The sequence below is a fragment of the Larimichthys crocea genome, chromosome X (assembly GCF_000972845.2).
Source record: "Larimichthys crocea isolate SSNF chromosome X, L_crocea_2.0, whole genome shotgun sequence".
Classification (NCBI taxonomy): domain Eukaryota; kingdom Metazoa; phylum Chordata; class Actinopteri; family Sciaenidae; genus Larimichthys; species Larimichthys crocea.
Window position 1 is genome coordinate 23,021,287 of NC_040020.1, and position 10,292 is coordinate 23,031,578.

The 10,292-nt window shown below is 47.1% G+C and overlaps 1 protein-coding gene across 1 annotated transcript in view; it reads left to right on the forward strand.

The window, feature by feature from the left end:
• The window catches only part of hectd2 (HECT domain containing 2), a 36,333-nt gene that overhangs the window by 18,343 nt on the left and 7,698 nt on the right, over nucleotides 1–10,292 (forward strand). The window contains exons 15-19 of the mRNA XM_027283294.1: nucleotides 2,298–2,362; nucleotides 2,799–2,892; nucleotides 4,600–4,674; nucleotides 5,931–6,018; nucleotides 6,387–6,493. Of these exons, the coding sequence (XP_027139095.1) occupies nucleotides 2,298–2,362; nucleotides 2,799–2,892; nucleotides 4,600–4,674; nucleotides 5,931–6,018; nucleotides 6,387–6,493 (429 nt within the window). The remainder of the gene's footprint in view (nucleotides 1–2,297; nucleotides 2,363–2,798; nucleotides 2,893–4,599; nucleotides 4,675–5,930; nucleotides 6,019–6,386; nucleotides 6,494–10,292) is intronic.

Here is a 10,292-nt window from a genome sequence, read left to right on the forward strand (position 1 = left end):
GGTCCTCATCATCCTCCTCCTCCTCCTCCTCCTCCTCCTCCTCCTCCTCCCCCCTCTCACATACTATAACACTTCTATTTTAAACCTCAGAGAGAGCGAGGCAGTGTAATGTGTGTTTTCAGGCTGTAAATCTGTCCGCCTCAAACTACAGCTGCTTTTTCTTCAGCCCACATTTTGAAACAGAACAGCCTCAGTCGTTTCACGTCCGCACACTCTTACATAACCGACTGAACACTCAGCTGAGTATTGTAAAAGACATTGGCAATAACACGCTGCGAGTTCTGAAGCTGCTTTTCACATGAACGTAGATCGAATGTGGGGTGGATTTTCTACGAACACGCTTGGTGAAGCAAGTCTTTAGCTTGAAGTAGAGAACCTACAACACTACAATAAGAAACAGCCATGGAGTTAGAAATCTTTCATTTGTACCTCAGGACACTCAAAGTATTTGATGTGAACTGTCAAAGTGTGGACAGTAGCATGTATCCAGCAGCCTTACGTCCTAGAAAGGAGTTTTTGTCAGGAGAACATAATTACAGCCTGAGTTCTGCTCAGAGCTTTTTCCAGTTAGGTAAGTGTTTCATTTCTGTAGCGCACAGAAGGCGGAGGTGGTGACTGAGGTGGATGGTGGGCGTAGAAGACAGAGACATCAGAGAGCAGCGTCCATGTCCTGAGTTTATGAGACTGATCGCTGGATCAGGATCAGCTCAGAGGACGACTGTAAGCGTCAAATCAACACGTCGTATCTCCAGCATGCAGTCAGCATTCAAGACCAATCATAACCAAGAGAAACGTTTATTAACGTTTTAATGAGAGCAGAGAGGGACGAGCAGAGGACGTCTCAGTCTGCAGTCTGCTCATCAGCACATGTTGGCTGGAGAGCAAACAGAAAACTGCACTTCCTCAAACGTCCACTTGAGGCTGTCACCCAGAAGTGAGACAGTCTGCGGGGACGTCACGGAGACTACGTCCAGGTTTTAGACAGTCTGCGGGGACGTCACAGAGACTACGTCCAGGTTTTAGACAGTCTGCGGGGTCTGCAGCAGGTTTATCTGACACATTTCTGTCAAACATTCATTCAGGACTCTCTGTACTCTGTGTGCAGCTCTGCAGTGTGTAAGTGTGTGTTTATATACAGTATATGTGTGTGTGTGAGTGTGAGTGTGTGTGTGTGTGTGTGTGTGTGGATCCAGCACTTTATGCTTTGTTACTGGCCAGCTGGGAACTGTCAAAAGGTTACATAACCTAATGGCTGCCTGTTCCTCGCCAGGTTATTGTGTGCGTGTGTGTGTGTGTGTGTGTGTGTGTGTGTGTGCGCTCCTGGGTGTTCCACGCATGTTCCACATGTGTGTTTGTGCTCAGAGCTCATTTATCAGTCTCTCTTGTTCCTGTTTAGTCGTCATGGTAGCGTTGCGTCACCATGGAGATGGAGGGTGGAGAGGTGGGGGTGGAGAAGAAACAGACGTAAACAAAAGAAACAAACATGGAGGAGGACGAGAGACCAGGCCCAGAATGCATTGCAGCCACCCTCTGTGTGCCGCCTGTGCTGACAAGTGTGTGTGTGTGTGTGTGTGTGTGTGTGTGTGTGTGTGTGTGTGTGTGTGTCACCTACCTGTAATCAGCCGTGTTAATTTCACACACACACATATACACTCAGCCTACACACACAGTTACAGCACATATGGTCACCACATGTGGCAGCTGTGAACACTTTGTGTGTGTGTGTGTGTGTGTGTGTGTGTGTGTGTGTGTGTGTGTGTGTTGGGCCACCGCCACAAAAAAGAGACGTCCAGTCCATGACACACACACAGTTACACAATGAAGTCATTTAGTCGACATTAAACTTTTTCTGCTACTCAAACACACACACACACACGCACACACACATTTTTCTACAGTAGCCCAGAAAAGACAAACTAAATTTGGACTTTGAGTTTGGGAGCAGAGGGTGAGGCGTGAGTATTCATGTGGTTGCAGTCTGCAGCTTCACCACTAGGTGCCGCTCAGTCCTCCACACAGCGGACCTTTAACACTGTGTGTGTGTGTGTGTGTGTGTGTGTGTGTGTGTGTGTGTGTGTGTGTGTTTGAGGTCACAGAGCTCATTAATATGCACACAGTCTGCTTCAGGTACTCCAGATCAGTCTCAAGACCAGTTTTTGAAGGTCTCGTCTCAGTCTCGGTCTGGTCCTGGTCTCGGTCTGGTCCTGGTCTCGATCTGGTCCTGGTCTCGGTCTGGTCCTGGTCTTGACTCAGTCTCATCACTCATGTCACTTCCTCCTTAACCTGCCTGTCATCAGCTGATGGGCTTAGCCGTGTACAACAGCATCGCTCTGGACATCCACTTCCCCCTCTACTGCTACAGGTAGGTGTTCTTCAGACATCCATGTTAGTGAGCACTGCTGCATCCACCTGACAGGTGACAGGTGTGACAGGTGACTGAGACACAGGTGTGACAGGTGTGACAGGTGACTGAGACACAGGTGTGACAGGTGACTGAGACACAGGTGTGACAGGTGGCAGAGACACAGGTGTGACAGGTGACTGAGACACAGGTGTGACAGGTGGCTGAGACACAGGTGTGACAGGTGACTGAGACACAGGTGTGACAGGTGTGACAGGTGGCTGAGACACAGACACAGGTGTGACAGGTGTGACAGGTGGCTGAGACACAGGTGTGACAGGTGTGACAGATGGCTGAGACACAGGTGTGACAGGTGGCTGAGACACAGGTGTGTCAGTCTGATGTTAGACAGGCCTCATGATGTGGACCGGTAACCGATGTGTGTCCACCTCTGCAGGAAGCTGCTGACTCCACCTACTGCCCCATGTGACCAGAATGCCCTCATCGGCATGGCGACCGCCTCCCTGGATGACCTGCAGCAGATCATGCCGGTGTGTGTCGCTGCTTTGAGTCTGCATGACGCTCTCTCTGCTCTGCACCGCTCTGCTCTGTCACTGGAGGGCGCCACAGTTTAATGTTTGAGCGCTTTGTGCACCGTCACCTCGCCCCGCCTCCGCCTGCCTCCACCCGCCTGCTGATCCCTCCAACCATCGTCTAATTTTAGCTTCGTGTGTTGCTACCAGAACCACCAGATCATATTTTCAGCTCCAGCTTCAAACCCTGCACACACACACACACACACACACACACACACACACACACACACACACACACACACACATGCTGTCTCACATGAAGCACTTTGTGTTTTTTACAGTCTGCAGAACAGAAACTGGTTTCTCGTTAATTTGCTGCCACAGTTTTATCCTGCATGCTTCGGCACCTTTTGTCTCTGTGACAGTTCGTAGAACATCCTGAACTGTCAGAGTTACCTGATACATCCAAAACTTTCACTGTGAAGGTCACACACACACACACACACACACACACACACACACACACTCTGGCTCTGTGGTTACATAACAGCAGAATATCAGACATGAGGCCTGCAGACTGAAGCTTTATTCATCATGAACAGTGAGTAAACTTTATTAATACAAATCAATAAAAACATTAAATAGGTTGAGCTCTAATGTTCAGCACATGCAGATCTACATACAGTGAGATATAAAGAGCTCTGCAGCTGCAGACATGAGTTTAATTTAGATCTGTACAGTGTGAACTTTATCAATGTGACTGCAGGCTCAGGACAAACTGAAACATGAAGATCAATGAATCATGAACATGTTGAAGACATCACGTCTCTAACACTGAGCAGGATTCACTTTAATATCAGAGGACATCAGAGGACATCAGAGGACATCGGAGGAGCATTAGAGGACATCGGAGGACCACCAGAGGACATCAGAGGACAATTAGAGGACATCAGAGGACCATCAGAGGACCATTAGAGGACATCAAAGGACCACCAGAGGACCATTAGAGGACCATTAGAGGACCATTAGAGGACATCAGAGGACCACCAGAGGACCATCAGAGGACCATCAGAGGTCCTCAGAGTCTCACTGAGGTCACTTAGGAAACGTCAAGTCTGTCTGTGTGTCTGTCTTTCTGTGAAGCTGAACACATCATTCTTGGTAACCAGAGAAGATTAGCCAACACTGCTGTGACTGACTCAGGGTGGAGAGACTCAGGGACAAGCAGGGTGGAGGTCAGTGACAGGTGGAGGTCAGTGACAGATGGAGGTCAGTGACAGATGGAGGTCAGTGACAGGTGGAGGTCAGTGACAGGTGGAGGTCAGTGACAGATGGAGGTCAGTGACAGAAATCAAGACGTGAATCATTTTTTCCAGATTCTTGGAAAGAAGAACTGGATTGAAACTTTCTTCATGAGTCATTGACAGTGGATGTGTTGGTCAAAGGTTTGTTGGAGGTTGTCTTAATGTTTGCTGTGTGTTCATCTGAAGTCCTGACATAACTCAGTTACCTGTTGGAGGTTCAGGTGGTGCTGCAGCACCTGAGTCAGCTCCACCTGAGTCATGTGAGTCTGAAGACTCTAAACTCTTTGTTTCGTGCTGCCTGATGGTCATGGCGTCATCCTCCATGTTCTCTCAGTAACCATGAGGTCAGTTCATGTTCAGACTCTAACGTGTCTTTTTCTTCTTTGGGGATCGAACCTGTGACCTTCCGTCTCTGCAGGAGCTGGCTCATGGTTTGGGAGAGCTGCTGAGCTACGAAGGAAACGTAGAGGAGGACTTCTACCTCAGCTTCCAGGTACGAAGACACCAACAGCATGAGGAGAACATGATGATGCACGGGGTGTTTCACCTGTTGAAGGTGGTATTGTAGTGTTATTAAAGGTGGTATTGTAGTGTTATTAAAGGTGGTATTGTAGTATTATTAAAGGTGGTATTGTAGTATCATTACCAGAGGATTAAACAACATTCAAAGAGGCCTCGATGTGCTCGATACAGAGTTACTGCGTGAATGTATCGTCATTGGCTGCTTGTTGGGATGCCGGCAGCTGGGTTGGAACGTCTTGTCCGACTGGACGAGGTTTAGAAATAAAGTCTGGGTTTCTGGTCTGAATTAAGTTTAGGTTGAGGGCGGCAGCAGCAGCCTACAGATTTAAAATAGCACAAACAGAGTAAACACGGAGTGTAAATGCAGTAACACAGCGAGGAACAAACAGAGCGCTGTAACAGCAGGTTCAGCCGGTTCAGCTGTCCCACAGTGCTGGGACTGATCAGCCTATAGCTGTCAGCTCACACTGTGGGTTAAAATAACACCTCACACATATGGAACTGCAGCTGCATCAAATGTTCCATTATATGAGCCGTGTGGTATGTTCATGCTCGGTTTAATGACGCAGCATTTAGGACAGGTGATGTACTTAATTCAATAAGTCTGTGAGGAAATTCATTCATTAATAAAACTCACAGATCAGAATCTTTAACTTACAGGAAAGAAAAGTTGGTGAGCATTCCTGCAACCGTCTGCTCCTGATAATCAGACATCTGAACAGGAAGTTCAGCAATTTTTCAGTCTGCAGTGACTGTACAGGAAATGTATGATTTAAATTCAGAAATCATAGTTCTTCCATTTAGTGAACAATCTTTGTCTTTGGTTTTGATACATTCATTTGAGAATTCTGAATCTTTCATTTGACCAAAGTACAGCAACATAAACAAACTCTGATCCTGTGAATCATTGAAGAACATGAACGTTCTTTGGATCCGTGCTCGTTGAAACTTTACATGTTGATGATGGTTTAATCTTTGACTTTGATTGATGAGCTGTATGATCAGATCATCGTCCGCTCTTTATTAGAAATCACACGGCGGTGACGGCGCTCACAGCTGTCTGTCAGCACCGTCACATAAAGTGAACTCTCCATCTCCATCACGCCATGAACGCGGTGACAGAACACACAGAACCAAACCTGGCCGAGGATTCCGTCACACAGAGGAAAGCAAATGTTTCTGTTGTTAGAACGGGTTACGTCATGCCACTCATGTTTTTGTGTGCAGGTGCTCCAGGAGGAAATGGGCGTGGTCAAATCTTACAACCTGAAGCCTGGAGGAGACAAAATCTCCGTCACGAAGCAGAACAGGAAGGGTGAGTCCACAAACTCGTCGCCCTGCAGGCTCTACAGACATTACAGGTGCTACAGGTGCTACAGCTCGCTGCTCCTACAGGAGGGGCAGGGCATCCACTTTGGTGCAACATGCACTGTTTGCATATAAGTCAGGTGTCAACCCTTAAATGGGGCCATGGGGCTCTGCTCTGTGAGGTTCACAGCCTGAATGCATCACAGCTGTGCTGGTCTTTACAGGTAACACTGAGAGTAGAGAAGAGCTGGACTGTTTGAACCCTCCTCTGTTCATGCAGCAGCTTCTTTCTTCTTTATTTCTCTGGTTAAACTTGATGTTTTCGTCTGTAATGGAATAAAGTGACGCGCTCTGTCTGTCCGTCTCCCTCCACAGAGTACGTCCAGCTCTACGTCGACTTCCTGCTCAATAAATCCATTTCGAAACAGTTTGCTGCCTTCTACCACGGCTTCCACAGCGTGTGCGCCTCTGATGCTCTCATGGTGAGTCCACAGAGAGTGTGTGTGTGTGTGTGTGTGTGTGTGTGTGTGTGTGGAGACTCATTTGTTGGTTGCACAGATTTCACATGCAAACTTTCCATTTTTCAGTCGCTCCTGTTTCTCATTATTTCAGCCAAATAATGATGAAGCAGCGTTTGAAGCTGAATGATGAGACGATAAGTTCAGATTTCAGAAGCAGCTGCAGAGTAAATAAAGGAGGAACAATGTGTCTGACAGGACGATGAACGATGTCATCATGTGTATGAACGTGGACTAACACACTGGACTTCATTAACTTATAGCTAATACTCTGATTTATTGGTATTGACCATTTAACAAGAACTCACCTAGACTTTGTTTCTTCTCGTTAAATATTCAGTCTTAACCTTTGACCTGTGGCTGCTTAAAGCTTCAGCTCCAGGATATGAGAGTTTATTTTCTCGTATTTGTGCTGACGTCGTTTTGATTCTTCAGAATTTTCTCAGAGATACGAGCTGTGGAAGTGAACAGTCACTTCCTGTTGACTCACTGCTGAGTTTTTTAATATTTGATATCAGAGCCCCCCCCACACTGAAGCAGTCCCTCTGCTCTGTGCTGTGTGTTACAGGTGGACGTGGACAGGCAGTCCAACAGTAGCAGTGTTTATCTCTGACCTCTGACAGTCTGTGTTTCACGCTGATCCCTGAAGGACCGGCTGTTCTTCTTATCAGGGTTTTGTTGGGACTGAATGAACACGCTGAAATTACTCTGTGGTCAAGTTGTCTGTCTTATCACCTGACAGCCTGAATCCAGGTCAGACAGGGGACAGCCTAATCCTGATCCTGGACCTGTTTGTCAAGCAGACTTCACATAAACTGACAGTTTAAATGATAATGAAGCTGTAATCAGGCGGATGGTGTCTGCTGTTATCTGGTAGCACAGGTAGACGAGCTGGATGTTTGGACACTTTAAGACTTGAAGTTTCAGGATGATCCGCTGATGTTTGGAAGAAGTGACGGCTACAGATCAGAGATCAGGATTCATGGTCTGGAGACCTTCTTCAGTGATCGTCAACTTTGTCACCTCATCGCACTGACACAAACACATTTCATCAACTCATTCAAAAATACCTTCATCAGCTCCCTGATCAGGTCCAAATGCAAACACGTCTGCGTCAGTCTGAGTGTTTCACAGACGGTCACGTCCTCATGGTCTGACGTGTCAGGATGTGGTGAGGCGAGCTTCAGTAAACCTGTGTGGGCGAGTGCCTCGTCAAAACCACACAGCTTCCTCTGACAGACAGATGTCAAGGTCAGACTGGGAGCATCGTTTCATTATGTTTTAACCGTCATTATTTTAAAGAGCTTCAGCCAGGTCCCCAGAACCAGAACCAGAACCTACAGCAGCAGCTGATATCACTGCCTAGTCCAGCAGCAGTCAGCCCAGCTCGGCGTCTGTCTTTCAGCCTTTTATTTCACCAAGCTCTCACCAACCACTAAAAGTCAGTCCCACATTTACTCTTGTCCGGCGGCTTCTTGCTCGCTCACTCTCTCCTTTTCTCTTCTTAGCTTCCTCCGTCAGCGTCCTCTTCACTCTCTTCTCCTCTGCCATCATGTCCATAGAAGCTGCTGAGCCTGGTTATGTTGCTAACACCATCAAAACCAAAAAAAAAAAAACCGAAAAAACCAGCTGGAAGGCAAGGTAGAAAACCATAGCTATGACCATTCACAATATTTACTATTAAACTGCAAGAGACCAGAGAACGACCAAGAAAACGAACATGGGATTCAGTGGCTCTGTCTGGAAGACGAATATATGGGACGAGGCCATCTTTTTTGTCCAACGCCGAGGCGCCATCCCCGGGCTAGGAAAGACGAGGTCCGCCTAGAGGGGATGGAGCCCCTCCGTGTTCCAACGGATTAGTCCTCGTGATGGTCCCCCACAAACTGTCTAAAGCCTGGACGTAGTCTCTGTACGTCCCCGCACTGTCTAAAACTTCGACGTAACTCTCTGTGACCGCAGACTGTCTAAACCTGGACGGGGTCTCCATGACCGCCCCACAGACGGTCTCAAACCTGGACAAGTCTCGGTGACGTCCCTCCCTGCAAGACTGTCTAAACCTGGAACGTAGTCTCTGTGACGTCCTGACAAACTGTCTAACCTGGTGTAGTCCGCCGTGACGTCCTCACAGACTGTCTAAAAAACCTGGACAGAGTCTCTGTTGGAACGTCCCCCACAGACTTAAAAAATATAAGAATAATAATAAAATAATAGACAGCCAGGCAGACAACAAGTCAAAGGGTCAAGTTTCTATGTGTTTAGGGAGTAGCCTCACTGTTCTTTAGGATGGTCCGACGTTAACGTAGATTGGTGTGATCCGTGGTCCTTACTTCATCTTGTGGGACGAAACAACCATTGCAACCGTAAATTTAATGAGTAAGGCAACCAATTTAACCATTAAAAAGCATTGATTTTGAACCTAATAAATGGAAAATGCAGCAATGTGGTGAGGTGACGTCACAGAGACACACAACTAAGGGAGGATTTCAACCGAGTCACATACAGCAGCAACTATTTCGACTACCGAGTCACACAGCAGCAACTATTTCACTGAGTCACACAGCAGCAACTATTTCACTGAGTCACACAGCAGCAACTATTTCACTGAGTCACACAGCAGCAACTATTTCAGCCGAGTCAACCCAGCAACTATTTCATCACCCGAGTCACACAGCACAACTATTTCACGAGTCCACACAGCAGCAAACTATTTCACTGAGTCACACAGCAGCAACTATCCTAGTCACACAGCACAACATCCGACACGCGCAGACTATTTCACTAGTCACACAGCAGCAACTGAGTTCACTAAGTACACCGCAGCAACTATTTTCACCGAGTCACACAGCAGCAAACTATTTCACTGAGTCACACAGCACAACTATTTCACTAAGTCACACAGCAACTATTTCCTAAGTCACACAGCAGCAACTATTTCACTAAGTCACACAGCAGCAACTATTTCACCGAGTCACACAGCAGCAACTATTTCACTAAGTCACACAGCAGCAACTATTCACATCACCGAGTCACACAGCAAGAACTATTTTCACGAGTCACACAGCAGCAACTATTTACAGTCACACGAGCAACTATTTCACTAAGTCACACAGCCAGCAACTATTTCACTGATCTGGTGAAACTGGATCATATTTTATGGAGAAATGTTTTCTGGTTTTCCCTCGATGTCCTCCGGCTGCCGCCTCAACTCTCTGTGATTTACAGAGTTTATGATGGACAGTGAAGTAACCTGCTGACAGCTGTTAGCTGCTGTTAGCTCATGTTAGCTCAGCCTGTTAGCTGCTGTTCTAGTCATGTTAGCTCAGTCTGTTAGCTGCTGTAGCTATGTTACTCAGTCTGTTAGCTTCTGTAGCTAATGTTAGCTCAGTCGTGTTAGCTGCTGTGTAGTCATGTTAGCTCAGTCTGTTAGCTGCTGTTAGCTCAGTCTGTTTAGCTCGCTGTTAGCTGCTGTTAGCTCAGTCTGTTGTGTGAGCTGCTGTTAGCTCATGTTAGCGCAGTCCTGTTTTAGCTGCTGTTAGCTCATGTAGCGCAGTCTGTTAGCTGCTGTTAGTCTGTTAGCGCTTGTTAGCTTCAGTCTGTTAGTCTGCTGTTAGCATCATGTTAGCGCAGTCTGTTAGGCTGACTGTTAGCTCATTTAGCTTGGTTTCGTAGCGGAGAGCGTCAGAGTTTTAGTGTTTGTGGGGAATGCTGACGGAGAACGGAGCCAGTGTTTATGCCAGAACCGGAGCTCAGCGAGTGTTGG